We start from the raw sequence: 20,612 nt of genomic DNA, 5'->3' as shown, positions 1-20,612 counted from the left end.
CGGCCCGCGAGTGGAAGAAAAGATAGGGACAGTTCGTTTTACGCGGCCTTTGGGCTAGGTGACACAGAAGCAGAGAGAGAGAGATGGTGGGTTGGCGAAGCCGAGCAGGGGAAAGAGAGAGAGCTCTGGTGATAATGGAGGGGGTGTGTGGCCAACTGGTGATGGCCTGCTAGTGGAAGAAGTGTAGAGGGGGGGTGGTGAATGTTAAAAGCAATGTTTTTATTGTTTTTTTTTGGTTTTGTGCTCCTCCCCGATTGGGGTTGGTTCTTGCAGCCTTGGTTTCAAAAATCGGCCAAAATTCAGTTTCCTTGGCCGGGCTAGAGGGCGGTGCGGCTAAATCGGTATCATTAGCCCTCCCCCTAAGGTTAGGGCATTTATGCCTCTAACTCATTTGTTTGATCATTGTCATCGGAGGTGGAGGCTGATGGTGTATCCCCATCAGGAATGTCGATAGATGGAGTCTGATCAAATCGTAGAAAATAAGGTTTGAGCCGCCAACCATTTACTCTGGTCTTATGAAGCTTACCATCAGCTTCTATAAGTTGGTAACTCCCATTGGCATACTTTTTTCTGATGATGAAAGGGCCTTCCCATCGGAGTAGGAGATTCTTATCTTTGCGTGTGTCGAAGCGATTGTCGTAGCGAAGCACCATCATCCCCTCCTTTAAATCTTTGCGCCGAAGGTGCTGATTGAAACTAAGCTGTCTGTGTTCTCCTTGTTCTGCATAATAGTTGATTGCTTCTTCTCTGTCCAGCTGTAGCCATTCCAAGTCAAGGATGTGATCTCTCAAATGCATGTTGGGTCGTTGAAACTGGCTTGCCATCACTCTGAGACTTTCTAGTTGCACCTCAATAGGTAAGATCGCCTCCTTGCCAAATACCAAATGATATGGGGTGAACTCCAAAGATGTACGGAATGAGGTTCGGTAGGCCCACAAAGCTGGGAGTAGATACTTATCCCAATATCCAAGATGATTGTTAACCTGCTTGGTGATTATTTTACAAACCATTCCATTCACTTTCTCAACTAGGCCATTACATTGAGGGTAATATGGTGCGGAGTGCCTCCTTGTAATGCCTAGTTTTTGCATTAACTCTCCTACCAAGTCTGCTCTGAAACTTGGTCCTCTATCGGAGATAATTTCTAATGGTGTGCGAAACCTGCAACATATGTGCTCGTAGACAAACTTAGCTACCTCTACAACCGCGATCCTAGTTGAGACTGTAGCTTTCCGCCCATCTAGTCATATAGTCGACTTCCATGATGATGTAAAACTTTCATGAGTTGGCCCTAGGCAATGGTCCTATGGCATCTATACCCCATTTTTCAAATGGTCCATATGAAAGGATAGGTGTCTGTGGTTCAGGCATGAGTGACCTGGTGCCGGCCTTTTGACATAAGTTACATGTCTTACACCAATGGTGTACATCACGGTTGAGGCTAGGCCGTACAAAACCAGCCTGCAAATTTTCCTACTTGTTATATCTAGGGCAAAGTGACCACCACAAACACCATCATGACAACTAGCAATTACCCCCGTAATTTCATTAGAGAGAGGGACCTTCTTGAGTATTTGGTCCTTACCCTTACAATACAAACCGTCATTGATAATCCAATACCTTGTGGCCTTCCGGGTAAGCCATTGCTTCTGTCCTTTTGTTAAATCTAGTGGACACTCCCCTGTTTCCAAAAAATGCATGATGTCAGGTAGGGTGTCACTACCTTGAAATAGAGGGAGTTTTAGCTTTATAGCCCCAACCACCACTTCCTGTAGTCTTTTGCTTGCTAAGGGATCGGCTTCATGGTTTTGAGCCCTTGGGATGTGGTGTAGTTGAGCTGCTTCAAACTTACCCAACAAAGTTTTTACATAGCTTAAGTGAGTCCTCAAGCTAGGATTCTTGCATGTTTATACTCCATTTACTTGCCTTACCAAAAGTAGAGCATCCCCAAATACGTTAAGGCGTTTTACCCCTTGCGAGACGTGTTGGGGTATAGGCGTCTGTGCCTTGCCCGGCCGCCCAGAGTCTGGGCGCCCACTGACTTGTATACCTGATACATAGCATAAGTGTATAGGGGGCTGCTCACTCTTGGAGTCTCCCCACCCACATCGTGTGTGTGTCTCCTTCTCTCTCTCTCACTCTCCGTCTGTGGTGCTCCCCGATCCCCTTCAATTGGTATCAGAGCTATGGTGACCGCGGAGAGCACGACGGCTTTGAGAGCTTCGAGGCGATAGCTCGCTCGCTCTCGACGGTGGAGTTCGATCGCGGAGTTTCACGGAGAGCGATTTTAGCTTGAGGAGCATTGCCTTTGGAGCTTAGGAGCTTGGTGTGGTCAAGCTTGGTCGAGGAGGCGGTTGCGGCTTCCTTGGTGAGAAGAGCTTTTGAGCTCAGTGGAGCTCGTTAGAGAAGTGCTCGGCGGAGGAGAGCTTGACATTCGAGTGCTTGGATGCTGTTGTGGCAGAGCTCTTGTGTTGGAGCTTGCATTGAGAGGACATTGCATCACGCAGAGTGGAGCAGGAGCAGGTTCAAGACTGTGTGCAGCTCGTTTTTGCCATTTTCGGGCTCTAAAACGTAGTTTTTTGCGTAGCTCCGTCATACAGAGTCAGATCTACATGATCCAGGAGTCTAGGTCAGGGTTTTGGCACGCTCCGAACGCGATGGTGATGTCTATTTGCTGAAATTATGCTTTGAATTACAGCAGGTACAGCAGCAAGTTTATTTGTGCACTTTCGGGTTCCAAAAACACTGTTTTTGGCATAGCTTTCACACCCGGACTCGGATGCATATGATCCAGGAGTCTACCTTGGGGTTTTGGCATGCTCCGGACGCGCTCGTCATATCAGAATTTTAAAATTCTGAACGTTGAATTTTCTGCAGCAGCAGCAATTGTTTATTGTGTGTCGAGGATTCCACACATGGTTTGCTCTCAGATGTGAGAGTGACATTTGCTGCAAGTTTCCTCACAGGTGGGAGGATACGATGTATGCCTTATGTGGTTTGATGCTCAGGGAGACTAATGTGATTGCATTTTGAGCTCGGCAATGTATGCCTCGAGCATGTTTTTTGGCAGTCACACGTAGAGCAGATATTTGTGTACTAGATTTGCAGGTGTTTGCAATGATGTATGCAAAGTGTGGAGATTGGTGCATGCATTTGGAGTGCGGTTTGATGCTCTTTGGTTGCTCATGGTTTTGAGCGTACAGTCAGTTTGGTTACTGGTTTTGTGGCCGTTTTACTGACGAAACTCTGGCGAAATTTTCCCAGGAGTTTTATGCGCACCATTTATGCGATCTAGGTAGAGATTGCAGGGCACTCAGCATTTGCGTGCGGTGTTCTCTGCAGGTGGGAGATTTGTGCGTGTGTATGCATCGATACCGCACAGTGTGGGCTTGGTGATTAGCTCACAGATTGCAGTGTGATACTAGAGCAGGCGAGGCTTGTATTGACATTGCGGGAGCTCTATTTTGGAGTGTGTCTCACAGGTTTTACATTGTGTTTCTGGCCATATTGGTAGACAGTTTCCAGGTGTTGTTGGTGAGGTGGTTTTGCTTTCTAGTTTGCTACATTGTGCTCATGGCAGAGACAGGTGATCGATCAGATTGTGACCTCTCACAGATGCGCGTGTTTGATGGGTCAGACTTTGCGGCATGGAGAGAGTGTATCCTTGATGCATTGACACAGCGAGGGTTTCATCGACCATTGAGTGGTGATGTAGGTAGACCTTCAAACATGTCTGACGATCAGTGGCAGGAGCTAGAGGAGATGGCACTATCTACGCTCTCTTTGCACCTTGCGGAATCTGTATATGCTCTTGTTATGTATGAGACTACTTCGAGAGCACTTTGGCGCAGATTACATGATATGTATGATAGATCTGAGTCATCACGGACTCGTGTGAGACATGTACATTCACGAGCACGCCGACAGGTAACATGTTGGTATTGTGGTCATTCTGGACACGTTAGACGGCGTTGTTTTCGTCGTATGCGACATCGTAGGAGACATGGCAGTCTCAGAGATGTATGTAGTGATGCCATGGACTCAGTTGCTTTGACAGTTGAGGCAGATGTAGTGTCGGAGTATACTAGTGACGGGGATGTCACTTTTATCTCGACCTATGCACGAGATGCTATACATGTGGATAGTGCACTCCCTTCGCAGTGGTTGCTAGACGCAGATGCTATGTTTCATGTCACGCCGCATCGTGCATGGTTTTGTAGCTATTCTAGCGGGATGCTTGGCAGTGTACGTTTGACCGATGGATCGGTGCATGCGATAGCAGGTGCAGGAGATGTGAGACTGTCATTACCGAGTGGTGCATCTTACTTGTTACGACATGTGCGCTATGTACCAGATTTGACAGTGAGTTTGATCTCGATTGGTCAGCTAAGAGATTGTGGATGTCAGATTTCGCTACGAGAGCGAGATTTTGTGATGCATTTGGGTTCGCTAGTGATTGCGAGAGGTGCCAGGAGTGGTACACGTTACCCATTGCATGTGGATCACACGAGAGACGGTGTTGTCTCTGTGATCACGCAGCCAGGTAGAGAGCGAGAGAGCAAGCGAGTCTCTTTTGCTTGTGGGTTGCAGGATGCTTTGCATGGAGTGGAGAGCAGTGACCTTGTTGTGCAGGTTGCATCTACGGATGCACAGGTAGAGCGGGACAGCTCTAGTGAGTCACAGCAGGATGAGTCATCAGAGGTGATGACAGAGATGACTCACATGGATGTTGAGATGTCGACTATTGTGGAGTCATTTCTTAATATGCTTATGCCAGAGCTTGATGCAGATTCAGGACATATGGATACACTTTGTACACATGTGATATGTGGTGGGCACGAGGAGTCACTCCAGAGCTCGGAGTCAGAGTGCCATGGTCTCTATGATAGGGGACAGGATTGCCATGTGTTGAGTTCTGAGTTGGAGGTGGCAGAGGTTGCCAGGGTTGCATCAACGTTCGGTGTCCTTATGTACGAGATGCTGATCTCGAGGCCCGACATAGCAGCTGCAGTGGGAGCATTTGCAGCAGGGTTGATTAGTCGTTCGATGACTGATCTCGGCATAGAGCATAGGGGAGGTTTGCAGGTATTGCGTACATACTTGCAGTACGTGTGCGGTACGTCTGGTGGTGTATGGACTTACACGGGAGCAGGACAGCCGGATGCACACGATCACAGCCAGCCAGTGGGCATCGGTTGAGAGCGGTTTTCTCTCGCCTTTTGTAGTCTTTAGACTAGGTTCTCTTGCTTAAAGGCACAGTCGCCTTTAAGTGGGAGGTTGTTGGGGTATAGGCGTCTGTGCCTTGCCCGGCCGCCCAGAGTCTGGGCGCCCACTGACTTGTATACCTGATACATAGCATAAGTGTATAGGGGGCTGCTCACTCTTGGAGTCTTCCCACCCACATCGTGTCTGTCTCCTTCTCTCTCTCTCTCACTCTCCGTCTGAGGTGCTCCCCGATCCCCTTCAAGACGCACCATTGTAAACCCTTAGTCAGTGCTGCATACTCAGCTTCATTGTTAGAATGTAACTCCAAAAAATGGCCAAGCAAAAATACCTTGATACCTTTGTCATCAAAGACCACTATGCCTACAGCAGCTGCTTTGTCAGATGCTCGCTTGTAGGCTCCATCCAAGTAGAGAGAGTGTGCTCTTTCTACCACCGGTGGCTCTGAAAGTGATCAAATTCCTTCCCCTTTAGATTGCTTTACCTTCTTCTTCAAAGTTTTGGTAGGTCATGAGTCCCCCCAAAATTGCCCTTGTCATGCTTTCTACCTGTATTGTGTAGTCAAACTCTTGCAGATGAACTAGCCATTTAGTGATCCTAGCAGAAACCTCCATGTGTTCTACCACATAGGGAAACATCTCATCCATGGTTAAAATCACAAATTGCCTAGGGAACAAATATGACCTAAACTTTGTAGTTGCAAATCTAAGAGCTAGGACTAGGTGTTCCACATGGGTGAAACCTTTCTCTGCTGCTGTCATCATTCGATTGGAGAAGTAGATTGGCCTCATGAAAGATGTTGTTGTATCCTTCTGGAATAGTACAACCCCCAAGTAGTCATCACCCAAACTTGAGGTGACATAGAATTTTTCATCCCAATTAGGTGGTGAGATAGTTGGTAGGGTGGCTAAGACCTGCTTTACCTTGTTGTAGTGATGTTCGCTCTCCTCATCCCAGGTGAGAGTTGATCGTTGTGTGAGTTGTTGTAGTGGTAGAACAAGTTGTGATAGTAGATGTATGAATCTACTCAAGTACCTCACCTTTTGTAAAAAAGAGACCAGTTGACGTGCGCTTGTTGGTGAAGGTAGGGCTATGAGTGCGGACACCTTACTTGGATCGGTGTTGATACCTTTTGCTGAAACTTCATGCCCTAAAAGAATGACTCTACTTTCCCCAATGTGGCACTTGTCTACATTTAATTGCCCACCTAGGCTTTGCAACCTTGCCAAACCCTCAGTTACCTTTTTTAAGTGTGAAGTACGAGGGTTATATATACAAAAATCATCAATGAACACTCTTATGGATATTCCAAAGAACGGCTGAAAGACATATGTGACATATCTTTGGAATGTGGCAGGTGCATTTGTGAGACCAAATGGCATAAGTCTATACACAAAACAACCCCATGGCGTAATGAAAGTAGTTTTTAGCTGATCTTGCCAGGCTATGCGTATTTGAAAATACTCGAAATGACCATCACACACGATGTAGCATTCAAAACCAGCCACTTCATTCAGAATTTCATCCAAGAAAGGGAGAGGAAAGTGGTCTCTCTTTGTAGATGCATTTAGTGGTTTGTAGTCAACTCAGACCCTCCACTTACCATTCTTCTTAGGCGTCACTACTACGGGTGACACCCACTTTGAGTTTTCCACAGGATAGATGAACCCTGCTTCTAGTAGCTTCCTTACCTCGGCTAGGAGTGCCTTTTCTTGTATGATCCCCAACCGTTGTAGCTTTTACACAACTGGTTTTACCCCTTCCTTTAGCTTAATATGATGTTACACTACTGTAATACATTTGATTCTCTCATATTTGTCAATGAAAAGGTCAGGAAATCCCACTAGCATTTGCAAAAATTTATCTCTCTCTTCAATTCTTAGCTCCATAGACAGCATACTCTTCAACATACTTTCTCTTAGGCCAGGTGATTTTCTTTGCTCTTCGTTGCTTTGCCCTTCTCGTGACGGGTCACCAGTTGTGCTTAACCTTTGTAGATCCTTCATGATGATACCCATCACATCGATGGAACTGTCGCTTTTGTCGGTGGATGTGGTCTCCTCCTCAGAAGTGGAAGACTCACTAGTGGTTTCATCTGCTAATGTCTCTAGGTCCATTTGCTTCTGCTTGCCAGTGTTCATGTCGTAGTAGATTGTCTCCCCTTTCTTACCAGTCATGCGTAGAAGGCCAGTGCCCCAGTCCTTCTTTTCCTCCATGGCCATCAACCATGGCCTTCCAAAGATTAATGGATAGCCCTCCCCCTTAGTAGGCATCACAAAAACATCTACTTCTACCTCACTGTTGAAAGCTTTTATCTTTACAGCACTTACCACACGTGCACATTTTACTTTTGTGTTGTTTGCCATCTTTGCCTTGCATGGAGAAGGACTATCAACCTCGAGCCCTAGCCGAAGCATCATAGCTTCACTCATCACATAAATTTGTGCACCTCCATCAATGTAGGCGTTTCCAACCCTTTTACCCTTTATGTTGATGTCGACAATTGGAAGGATGTCATCCATATTGCATCCCGAAATTGCTCCGGCTACCTTTTCTTTGGAGCGCCTTGTACTTACCATTTTGGATCATTGCCGCCTTACCTTTGGTGCAAGATGTAGCAGATCTGGCCATGTAATCTTTGGTCCTTGCTCTGCCACATACAATGTTAGATCATAGGGCCTAAAACCTTCCCCTAACTAGAAGTTGGTGATGCCTATTTTCCATCGTGGCCTTGACGGCCTCTTGCTAGTCTCTTGTTTCATGCTTCTCTCATCATCAGATTGTGTAGATTTCTCCCTCCTAGATCTCTTTACAGTCATGGCTTCAAATGGTTCTACATAGGTTACCTTCTCCTTACCCTTATCCCTCTCCTTTACTCTGGGTGGATCCACTACTACAGCCTTTCCTTTCTCCTCTAACCTTATGATGTTTACAGGGCGATCAGGTGGTGCTGCCGATGGAAGAGGTGGAATGGGTGCTTGTGGTGGTGGCTGGGGTGGACGTAGAATTTATGTTGGTGGGGATGGTGCTCGGGGTGGAGGTTTTCTCTCTTTAGGGGGTGACAATTGGTTTCTCCTACCTCCTCTATTATAGTTTTGTTGCGATTTGAGATAGTAGTACATACCGTGACCATCTTCTCCGCAGTTGTAGCAATGATACTCCCTGTTTTGTCTTCGTGCTCTTCCCGGGTCTTGATCTCTTTCCTGATTCCTTTCTTGCTGTATCAAGTGGACATACAAATTCTGTAGTTGGTCAGTAATGTGGGCCAACATATCTTGTTGGTCATTTCTTACCGCAGAAGCCCGTGGTGGAAGAATGGTGGTTGTCGTGGTTGTTGGTCGACGCCATGTTTCTGCTTCTGTTGACTCGGTTTCTTTGGCTTTCATCTACAACTTCTTGTCCTTAAGGCGAGCAATCTCGCAGCTAACTCGTACGTAGCCGCGAATCTACCCTTCACCTTCTCCTTGAGAAGCGTCCATAAGCCATGCGTGAACCGGTCCTTTTTGAGGAAATCGGGCGCAGCTTCGCCTCTTGCCAGTGACGCAACTCACCAATCCACAAATCCACAAATTTGGACTCATAGGTGGCATACTCTAAAAGACCCTCCTGCTTCAAGTCTCTCAACTTGTCCCACAGCTTCTCTGAAGTGGTACCTCCCCCAGATCTCCTCTTAAAAGCAGTTTTTAAGGGCTCCTAGTCATCCTTAATTGCTTGTGGATGTGCGTTGTATCATGACCTAGCTTCTAGCTGCATGAGATGCTTAAAGATTCTAACCCGGATTCATCTGTATCTTTGTTGCTTACTACACATGCTACTTCAAAGTCATCTAGGAAATCTATTACCAAATCCTCCCCCTTCTTTCTTGTAATGTTGGAAATGCTACACTTGCCATGATTACTGAGAGAGAGAGAGAGCTAGAAAGACACATTGCTTTGCTTGCAATCAAAAGTTTTTTTTTCTTTACAAGGAGGTGTATATACCCTTTTTATACTAGAACATAGATTAAAATTTTAAACGGTACATTGCCATGTACCAAAGGTAAGACAAATGGCCGATCTGATGCTAGAACCTCAAAGAACCGCTCCCTCACTCCCCACCCAACATGGTGTCGATGATGTGCTAGTAGGGAGCCTTCCAGTCCAGTATTACCTTGATTGAGCGTTCTCATATCGGAATGTGTGATCTGCCTTGAGGTAAGTTGTACTGATTCATGTGAAGCTTAGAGGTGCTTAGTCACTGTCCAAGCTTGTGGGAGAAGGTGGTGTTCTTTCCTGAAACAAGCTCATTAGATCCGTGATCTCTCTAGTGAGAGCATGAGCATGTTCTTTCATTATCTGTGCTACAGCATCAGGTGCGACTTGGAAACTGACTGTAATAATTACCTTGGTGACTTGAGTTACCTGATTCTTGAAGTAGAATAGTGTTGATTCTCTATTGTGTAGAGCTCCCTCCACCTTGTTGTTGCACGTTGGTTGTAGGTTGCGGACATGGTCTCGACTTCCTCCTTCTTCTCCTTGGCACCTGGCCTATGTATATCCACCGAGTCTAGCGTGTTGGTTGACTCTCCCACTGCAAATCGATTACCGTTATGTCTGGCACTCGAGCTTCGATGGAGATGCAGAGTTTGTCTAGTTGTGCTTGGAGCTCTTCTTCTTTTGTCGTTGTGAGCGGGATAGAAACACACACAATGCCTCTATAATCATTCCACACACACTCTTAGTGATAATATACACACACACTATGGGGCACCACTCGGCTTACACATCCCACCTGGCCGAGACAGGGAACACACCGATGGAGTGAGAGGAGAGAAACTATCCATTTGCCCACTCAAGACACACACACACACACACACACACACACACACCCCAAAAACTCAACTCAAAAGAGGAAGATTTTTGATTTTTAGATACAATTGAGCTTGGGCCAACACCAATGGGGCAAATAGCTCACACAATATGGATGAAGTATGCCAGATACAATCACAAATTTGAACAGAGGCTTCGCTCATAGGAGAAACTTACATAGCCAAAAAAAAAGAGAGGAATTTCACAAAAAGGATAGTGCCATTGCATCCAGAACAGCCCAAAATCCCAGTCTACAATATTAAAGTGCTCAAATTCGACCTCGGATGAGCAGTTTATGGCCAAAACAGGCTCCAAAAACAACAAAAACTCAGTTGCGGCTGTTCCTCCTCTTCTCTCCATGTTTTACTGGTATTTTTCTCAGGTTTTTTAGTGTCCATACTTCAATTTATCACTTGGGAACCTTTGGCCTTTTTGTTGACCTCAAACGGACCCCGAACAGGCCAAAAACTGGCCATGCAGTGCATTTTTGTCGCTCTTCTACATCCATCCGCACACTTGGCACTCAACTTTTTCCAATAATGCATCCCACAACCACGTGAATTGGCCACCAAATATATTTCTCATGATTACCTTTTTGCAAAATTATCACAGGAAAACACCCAAGTTGTGCCCGTACTTATCCACGTCCGAGTATTGACCCCATTCGACCTCCTGACGCCACTAGATGCCATTTGACGCACCTGCTTACCTCATGTCATGGCCCGTGGATAGCTTCCTTGATAAGTTTTACATGCTACCAACTCCTCATTATTATAGAAAAAACACACTGGTACTGGTGATAATGAAAATCAATGTACTATGTACACGCTCTCCTACCTGTACACATGCGGGCCCCACGCAACCACTTGGCTCTAGAAAATGGGTAATCCTTTATTCGATGCACCATGCATGGGTATGTACATATGCACAATCGCTTCTTCCAAAAAACTCCTAACATAATTAGCCCATCCCCTAGCTTGCTAGATCATTCATGATCAGCAGCAGCAAAAGAGATATGAGACTCGCCGCATCACAGGTCTCCTCATCCCTCACATACATTCCTTGTTCTGCAGGCAGCTCATCTTGCTCCACCATCATCAATCTAGCATGATACAATTTAAGAGGAAATCCATTTACCCTTGACTTATGTAGAATCCCATCCAGGTTAGCCAGCTGATATGTACCATTCAAAAAACACTCCACTACCTTGAAAGGGCCTTCCCACTTAAATTGAAACTTCTTTTGGAATGTCTTATCCAGCTTACTGTTGTAGCGCAAAACCAACTCATGTTTCTTGATACCCTTACTTTTGACATTTTTATTTATCTTTGCTAAATCTTTATCTTGCATCTGTCCATAATGTTCCAATGCGCTCATACTATCAAGGTGAACCTCTTGTAATTGTAAGAGCCTCTCTTTGAATGCATCACTGGACTGCCCAAGCAACTTTTCTAGCATCTTGACCGCAGGCAACTCTACTTCCATAGGCAATAGTGCTTCCTTTCCATATACCAAATGAAATGGAGTAAACCCTGTACCTGTCTTCACCGAAGTACCGTAAGCCCATAACGCACTAGGCAATTCCAAATCCCAATTCTTTCCTTGGTGCTCTGTCACTTTCAAAATAATTTGTACCAACTCACCATTGAATCTTTCATTTAAGCCATTACATTGCTGGTAATAAGGAGTGGTATGTTGGTGCCTAATCTTCATCTTTGCGCATAAAAAGTCTAGTAGCTTAGCTCTAAATCCTGGCCCCTTATCTGAAAGTAGCTCTAGTGGCACCCCAAACTTGCAACATATTTCATCGTACACAAATTTTGCCACATCCTTTGCAGTGATTTGTTTTACTGCTATAGACTTTGCCCATCTAGAGAGATAGTCCACTGCAGTCAAAATATAGATTTTTCCCCTGCTTGTGATAGGTAACGGGCCTATTGCATCAATCCCCCACTTTTTAAACACATCAAATGCCATAATGGTTTTTCCTAGCTCTCGCTTCAACACTCTCTTCCCAAATTCTTGACACCTATTGCAACACCTATAGCAATGGTGAACATCCTTGTGCAAACTAGGCCATACATACCCCTCTTGCAAGATCTTACGCAAGGTGATCTTTAGAGAAAAATGGCCGCCACATGTGCCTTCATGATTCTCTTCCAACAATCTATGAAGCTCCTCCCGCCAAGGTACACGTCTCAACACGAGATCAGCCCCTTTCATGTACAAGACATCACCAATCAATTTGTAAGTGGATGCTCTACGCACAAAATTATACTTCTTAGACTTGTGAATGTCCTTCGGAATGATTCCTGTTAGCAGAAACTCCTCTTCTTGAGCCAAACTTTCCCGGCCATGATAAAGAGGTAAATTGGTCCTCAACACAAATAGTTCCCCAATCATGCTTTGAGCTGCTTCATGTGCCTCTCCACTTAGAGCACATTCAATGTGTCTGATGCTCCATGCTTTGAACTTTTTTAACAAGCGTTTAATTCTAAAACACATTTTCTTCAATGAGGTGTTCTTGCTCTTCCACACACCCAATACTTGCTTCACAACTAACAAGGCATCACCTTTTATGCTCAACCTTCTAATCCCATACTTCAAACAAATGTGTAATCCGGCTTCCAAAGTAGAATATTCAGCCTCATTGTTACTAAGAGCATCCAATTTAAACCCTCTCTTGCATACTAGCTTCCCCTCTTGATCATATAGTGTTATACCCCTTGAAGCCGCATCATGGCTCTTTCTGTATGAGCCATCAAAGAAAAACACATGTGCCCTTTTCAACTACCCTTTTCACCACCTCTTCCTTAACAAGAAGGGGATTCTCCTTGTAAGTCAACAAATTAGCTAGGGTAGCTCTTGTACTGTCTTCCACTAAAAAAGAGAACTCAAACTCTTGCAACTCAATTACCCATTTCTTGACCACATTTGACATGTTAGTGCCATTAATTAATTGTGGCAAAAAGGTGTAACTCGTTAAGAAAACAAAAGGTCGTGGTAGCAAGTAATGATGAAATCATCGACAAGCAAATATTACACTGGCCATCACTAGCTCTACTTCCAACAATTTTCTTTCTGCTACCAACTTCACTTGGCTTGCACCATACACTGGCCCCATATAATGGCAGCCCTTCCCCTTTTGTAATAGCATGGCTCCAATGGCATCATCCCCTATTGTTGGATTTACATAAAACACTTGCCCCCAATCAGGAGCCTGCATGGCTGTTAACCCCCCTAACACCTCTTTCACCTCTTGAAACACTTCTTCACACTTGTCATCCCATTGCAATGGATCATGCTTTGTCACTTGTTGTAATGGATAAAAGAGTTGTGAAGACAATGGAATAAACCGCGCCATGTATTTTAATTTGTGTATAAAGGTTGCCAATTGCTTTGTACTTGTAGGTGATGGAAGAAGAATAATAGACTTAACCTTGTCTGGATCAGCCTCAATGCCATTTTCTGACACCATATGGCCCAATAACTTCACCCTTGGCTGTGCTAGATGAAATTTCTTTGGATTTAGTTATCCTCCACATTCATCATATTGAGCCAATACCATCTGCAGCTTCTCATGGTGTTCAACCCTATAGCTGTAGACACAGAAGTCATCCATAAAGGCTTTAACACAACTACCAGTGAATGGTTCCAATACTCAATTTGCTCTCTCTTGATAGAAAGACGATCCATTTGACAACCCAAATGGCAATATCTTGTAGCCATAACAACCCCATGGCGTAATGAAAGTTGTCTTTGTTCGGTCTTTAAGAGAAATCTTCAATTGAAAATAGCCTGGAAAACCATCACACACACTGTACCTCTCAAAACCTTCCACCGCTGAATCCAAGATCTGATCGATGAATGGGAGAGGATATGGGCTTTCTTAGTGGCTGCATTTAAGGGTTTAAAATCTGCACAAATCCTCCACTTTCCATCCTTCTTTAGGCTGACTACTACTGGACTCACCCATTCTGTGGTTTCCACTGGGACTACGAACCCTGCCTTCAATGACTTGTCTACCTCTTCCCGCAAGGCTTCCATTTGATCTTGACGCATCCTTCGTAGCCTTTTCCGCACTGGATTAGCACCTTCTTTCAGCTCTATATGCATGTCTTTTCCCTTGAACCCTCTGATCTCTTCATATGAAGTAATGAACAAATCAGGAAAACTAGCCAGCATGTGCAAATATATCTCCTTCTCCATAGCTGAGAGGTCTCCACTGATCATTTGTGTCATCAATTCTTGCTTCTTTGACAATTCAACCTTGGTTTGCATCAGCCCTTCAATCACTTCATAAGGGCCTTCACTTTCATCTTCAATCTCATTTGCAAATGCAACTAAACCAGACTCCTGGATTTCTTTGTCCATCAAAAGAAATGCAACATAAACATCCTCATCACTGCTGGTAGTACTATCACTGTCCTCATCGGTCACTGAGGAAGATTCTTCATTCTCTAGACTCATCCTCATCTTCATAAAGATCTTCCAATACTTTTCTTGTGTCCATACTATTTAGCTTCTTGGCACCTTTCTTTCCATAGAGGCAGTTAAAATTCAAAATGAATTACCTTTACCTACCAGACAAATTTTCAATAACAGTAAACCCGAACATAAAAAACAATTAAAAGATCACATAAATGATAAAAACTAAGATGAGGATGAATACCATACCTGCTACAATTTGAAGTGCAAAAAAGCAACAAAGATCGCATGGTATGCAATTCAAATCCTTGGCAACTGCCATCCATGTTCTTGAGCATGATAGTGGACCTTACACTATGGAAGTGGCTCTTCTACCCTAGCAATGTTGTCTCTCTATTTATGCTTTTGTATGAAGTATACCCTACTCATTATTTTGAGTAGTGAGTAGGAGGATGAAATTTCAACATATGTCTCTTCATGTTCTCTTTTCTGCGTATGGTTGTGTGTATTTTGCAAGAGCTCAAGCTATCTCCTTCTCAACTCTTTCTTTGAAGCCCATTGTGTTGATAGACCAAAACACATCTTTTTTTTTGCCAAACTCACAATAGTGAGTGAATGTATTTAAATCTCAAAGAAATTACAAAACGGCCTGAAGCTCAAGCGGAGCCTTGAGGTATTGAAGACTACACATTTGTCCTCTCCTTGAGGCTACTAAGAACACAGTAGGTGTACTAAAATAACAAGCTTTTTACTTATCACAGTTTGCCACAATGGCATGGGAAGTCCTACACCAATCAACCGAATATTTGTCAAAAATAAGTTGCAATATAGATAATGTCTAAACAAGGTACGCTTTGCAAATGGCTCGAGTCCTTGATGTGTCCCTTGAAGGTGAGACCAAATTTGTGGGGAGACATTGTTATATTGCCTTAGGTTCAATAGGGAGTATAAGCTTAAGTACAACCTACATGTATGGAGGGGCTTGGTGGTGCTAGCAAGTATAAATACATAGCTGCAATAAGCCTTAGCAATTTGTAGTTGAATGAGTAATTCAAAATACGCTAATTAACAAGATGGGGTTGATGATGGTGTCTAAGTTGACGCTGACCACTCATCGCCATCAATGAATGCAAGCTCTAAAAATGGTTGTGCTTCTTGTAGGGTAAGCTCCTTGGACCATGATACTCGGCTTGATGCATTGGCTCCTGGTCCATAACATCTAAATTGACCATAATAAACTGTCCTGCATGGAAAGAAAATAACAAAACCATTTTGTGAATACTTTAGCAAACATATTACATAGTATTTTGTTCTATAAACTTAAAATAACGAACGTGTAAATGTGATGTACTACAAATACAAATTTCCTCTGTGTCAAAAAATTATGTATTTCAACACTTCAAGCAAAAACAGCCTGACCATTATACGACATGAAATTGTTTGTTCTTATTGAGAACTTGAAAGCCTCCGATGTTTACGCCCTTGCCCTACATCCATTCATGTTCCATCTGAACCATTTTTGCAATATTTGTCCAAGCTAGTATAGGTCAGGCACCCTTATACTATGCCCTATAAAAACTCAAACATGAATTGAGCACTCGACTATCGTGACCCGGGTCATGGGTTCGAGTGCAACCAAGCAACCTTGGTAGCACTCACTGACGTGTTTGTTGTTTTGCAGGGGATTTGTGCGATCTGCCGAAAAAAAAGTTTTCTTTTTGTATTTGAAACTTGAAGGTTTACAGAAAGATTTGTTCAGATTTAGAATGTTTCATGTTTTGAGAGCAGTTTGGCAGTTTAGAAATACGTTACTCTTTCAAAAGAAGTGTGAGTCTCTCGACACAAAGTTAATTCTAGAAACGTGCAAGTGGCAACTCCTTAGTAGAAAAAATAAGAACTGTAAGCTACACAAGGAGTAGTTAGAGTGCTAAGACCCCCTTGATGTATTTTTTTGGAAACCCCTATGCAAAGGATATGCCACGGAATGTGTGTAACTTTTTGTGATTAATGCAATTCAACCTCAATTGAGCATTTAAAAAAGAAGAAGAAGAATATTTCATGTTTTATATCATGCAACCTATTTAAGGGTTTTAACGAACATAAATAATTCATGCATTGAAAAATAATTTCGACTAATTTTCTTTTTGAATATATCTTTATGACATGTCATATAGTCACTTTTTGGCCCACTCAAAGGGCATAGGCTATAGTGTTGAGTATCATTTTTATGTTGACTAAATATAGGAATTTTATTTTTTGTGGTGTCTAAAAGTAACCTCGTTGATTAAAAAATCTAGATCTTGGTTAGCCTCAACTACTAATGGTAAATGCTACTACTCATTCCTAACCTCTCTCTCCCCCTTTTGTGTTCTAGTCCTCCTCAAGTGCTAGGGTGGCTTCACAAACATCTGCTAGACTATTGATCACACACATAGCCGTAATGTCTTCTCCTGGTGGAACCTCATCATGGCCGCTTACCTCTAGATTTGACCTTGCTTCCTCGCCTCTTTCCCTCTTTGCATGTCCTTGTATTTGCATAACTCATGCGTGCCCAAGTGCGCCAAGTGCGCCAAATTTTTCAATGCCCTCTTTGCTTGCATGGTCTCTCTCTCTCTCTCTATGTGTGTGTGTGTGTGTGTGTGTGTGTGGCTTCATCAACTCATCCTAGTCTTTGTATTTGAGTGCCATATTGTTGCTGCAATGGCCCTTTTAATCATGTATGAAAAGTGGTACAATCAAGCATGCTCTCTAGACATTTCTAAACATGCCACAACAAATTTTTTGTTTATGGATAGCCATGCTTGTAGCATGGGTTCAACAAGAAGACATCAACTGCTCAAATTAGCTCTTTCTTCAAATGATGCAGGAATGCATGATTGGCAATGGGATCACATCTATTAGTCTGATCTCTATATACACAAAACAAGGATCCTTGGTTGAAGAAAAATGATTACATATATCTATCAAGGTGGCTCATATGAGACATGCAATTGTCTCCACAATGCCTCATCATGTTTTATGGTAAATGTGCTAGTTAAGAGGATGCAAGTTGTATCTTTCATGAAACGCAAGACAAAAACTTGATAGCTTGGAATGCCATGATTGCAGCTTTTACTCAAGCCAAAAAAACCTATAAAGCAAAGAAGATTTTCTTTTTAACAATGTAGGTGGAAGCAGTGTTGCCTGATGAGGTGCCCTTTTCTAGCATGTTTTTGGCCTTTTGAAGCAAATTTACTGTGTATGAGGCAAGGTATTTGCATGCACTTATAGATGGCTTTGTGTATGAGTTGGATGTTACAGGTCAAATTGCCATTATTACCGTGTAGGGGATCTATGCCAAGATTGAGGAAGCACAAATGATGTTTGACACAATGAATGGAATAGATGCTTCCATTCCATTGTTATTACCATATATGGAAACTATGGGAGGATTGAAGAAGCACAAATGATGTTTGATAGGATGAATGGCAAGGATAGTATGCTAATGTTTGGAATGTGATGATTACTACTTACAACATGGAAATGCTAAGGCATCGATTTCTCTTTTCTACAAGATGATTGTCAAAGGATAGATTCCCAACGAATCTCTCCCCACCAACATGGATTTTTCAAAGGAAGATCAATATATGATAACATCGTGGCGGCCATGATTGGTATGGAATATGCCAAATTCAGGAAATCGAAATGTGTCCTTCTGCAACTGGACTTGGATAAAGCCTATGATAGGATAACCTGGTCATTTGTGCAAGAAAATTTGCAAATTTTGGGGTTCGGTCCACAAATTTTTGAAGCAGTAAGTACTCTTGGGGAAGGGAGCTCCTTTGAATTGCTCCACCCTCTAATTGCTATGTTGGAACTTTCAATGGCAAGAGGGGAGATTAAAAGGATTCAAATCCAGAATGATAAGCAACTACTTATTAAGATGTTCGTTGATGACTCTTTACTCTTCCTCCAAGCGGAAGGTGATAATGTTAGAAAAGCCATGGAGGTTGTCCAGGTGTTTGCCATAGAGTCAAAGTCTCAATGTAACATAGAAAAGTCAAGACTTATCTCCTTGTCAGAGGAATATAATTTTAATCCCTCAAGATGGACTAGAGAGCTTTTTAAGAGAGGTAACATCTTTTGATACTTAGGGGTTCCCGTTGGGGAAGGAATTACATAAAGACAGCTTTTGACTGGGTTCAAGAGAAAATTAAGAAGAAAATGAAGCGTTGGGAGTTCATCCTAACTCCTTTCCACTATAGAGCTTTGATAATTAATTCCTTCTTCATCCCGTATATAACCTTTACATCACCATTCTTACAACTATCTGGGAAAATTTGGAACTCCTTTTTGAAGGCAATCAAGGAATTTTTGTGGAGAAATAAATTGACTGCAGGTAGACCGTGGCAATGGGGAAAATGGGAGGCTATTGCTAAGCCAAAAGTCAAGGTGGATTGGGAATCGTTGACGCTGTCACGCATGATCTGGCTTTATGTGCTAAATTTTTTTGCACCCTTGCTAGCTCTGAAGAGAATAGGGCTTGCATGGCAAGGGATGTGGTGATGGAAGCCTGCATGAGATCTAAAGGTGGCTCATGGTCTAACCTCAACATTCACAATAGACTTGTCCGCTCCTGCGGTGTAAGGTCTCAATTAAAGGGTTTTACTATGAAATTTATTGAAAAATGTTATGAAGCCCTTGATGCACTCATGTGGAAGGAAGAGACTAGGTAGTACTGGAAGGGTGCACCTCATCACTCGTGTCCTTGGGACCCTATTATGGAAGACTTGGACCTTAATAACCATTAAATTGAAATAGCCACATGAATGTTAATAATAAGGGTTTTGTCACCTTGGATTCATTTTGGGACTATCAAAAAGGGGATTGGAAATCCTTGGAGCATCTTAAGCTATGCTGCAATCTCTCACTCCAAGAGGAGATCCTCATAAAGAGACTTCTCGAAAGAATATCACACCTAATCCTTCCTCCCTACTCCACACCGTTGGATTAGAAAGCTTGGAAGTGGACCGGAGAAAGACTATTTTGCTTGCCCAAAACTAAATTTATATATGAAAAGCTATGCTCTTCAGAGGCTTAGAGCGAACACCTCAACACGATCTGGTCGAAAAAGTGGGCTGCAAGCAAATGGTGTCAAGAAGTTGGAAACATATAGAAAGCCATATGTGAAGAGAGAGACAAAGTCTTCCTTTGGAAGATTCTCTTTGGATTTGTGCCAATTGGAGATAAAACTAAAGCAAGAGGACTAGCAAAGGTTCTTGTGTTAGATGCAAGCACCCAAATGAAAGCCTCACACACCTATTTTGGGGATGTCCCAAAATTAAAAACATCATAAGCACTATCTGTAGGTGGGTATTCATACATATGAAAACTCCCTTCTTCAGATATAACCTTGCTATGGCCTCTAGGCACATTGACAATGAGGATTCTTTGATTGACATTTTCATAGTAAGATCTACAGTATTGAGGACCATATGGCAGTTTAGAAATGCGTTACTCTTTCAAAAGAAGTGTGAGCCTCTAGATACAAATTCTGTTTTAGAGTCATGCAGGTGGAAATCTCTTTGTAGAAGGAATACAAATTTCAAGCTTAAGAAGTAAAAGAAGTTGTGGAGGTGCATCCCCCACGGTGTAAACTTTTATGGAGTTATGCAAAGGATATGACGGGGCTGTTTGTAACTTTTTATGATTAATGCAATTCAAGCTCAACTGAGCACCTATAAAAAAAAATTTACTCGGATTGTGAGAGAGAGTTGTATGATATCATCTTTCCTTGGTTACTATTATATGATTGATGATTTGAGCTAGTATTTAATCACCAAAGCATATCAGATGGTTTACATCTCAAGTACATCTTTTCCTCATCTTTCCTTGGTTACTATTATATACTTGATGATTTGAGCTAGTATTTAATCTCCAAAGGATATCAGAATGGTTTACATCTCAACTTGATCTAAGGGCCAAAAAAGTAGATGGGAAAATATTCTCTAGGAGTATGATTGTAGGCTACAATATCATTAAGGGATGATGTTGTGGTAGAAAATGCTCTTAGTAGAGGGCCATGCATTAGTAATCTTAGCTTCACAGAGCTACAATTTGAGTGCAAGTATGATC

The 20,612-nt window shown here is 42.9% G+C and overlaps 1 protein-coding gene across 8 annotated transcripts in view; it reads right to left on the bottom strand.

Annotated features, from left to right (window-relative positions):
* Nucleotides 1-15,284: 15,284 nt before the first annotated feature.
* LOC147441485 (putative pectinesterase 53) overlaps nucleotides 15,285-20,612 on the bottom strand; it is a 100,958-nt gene continuing 95,630 nt past the window's right edge. For 4 of the 8 annotated variants that reach the window (XM_086483113.1, XM_086483115.1, XM_086483121.1 and 1 more), the window contains one exon: nucleotides 15,285-15,736. In XM_086483113.1, the coding sequence (XP_086339239.1) occupies nucleotides 15,635-15,736 (102 nt within the window). In that variant the 3' untranslated portion in view covers nucleotides 15,285-15,634. Of the gene's footprint in view, nucleotides 15,742-20,612 lie in introns of all 8 variants that reach the window. The other 4 variants (XM_086483117.1, XM_086483120.1, XM_086483119.1 and 1 more) reach the window with 1 other exon arrangement.

Source organism: Adiantum capillus-veneris, chromosome 15 (genome assembly GCF_014529385.1).
Source record: "Adiantum capillus-veneris isolate H3 chromosome 15, ASM1452938v2, whole genome shotgun sequence".
NCBI classification, from domain to species: domain Eukaryota; kingdom Viridiplantae; phylum Streptophyta; class Polypodiopsida; order Polypodiales; family Pteridaceae; genus Adiantum; species Adiantum capillus-veneris.
This window is presented reverse-complemented; position numbering and strand designations above follow the sequence as displayed.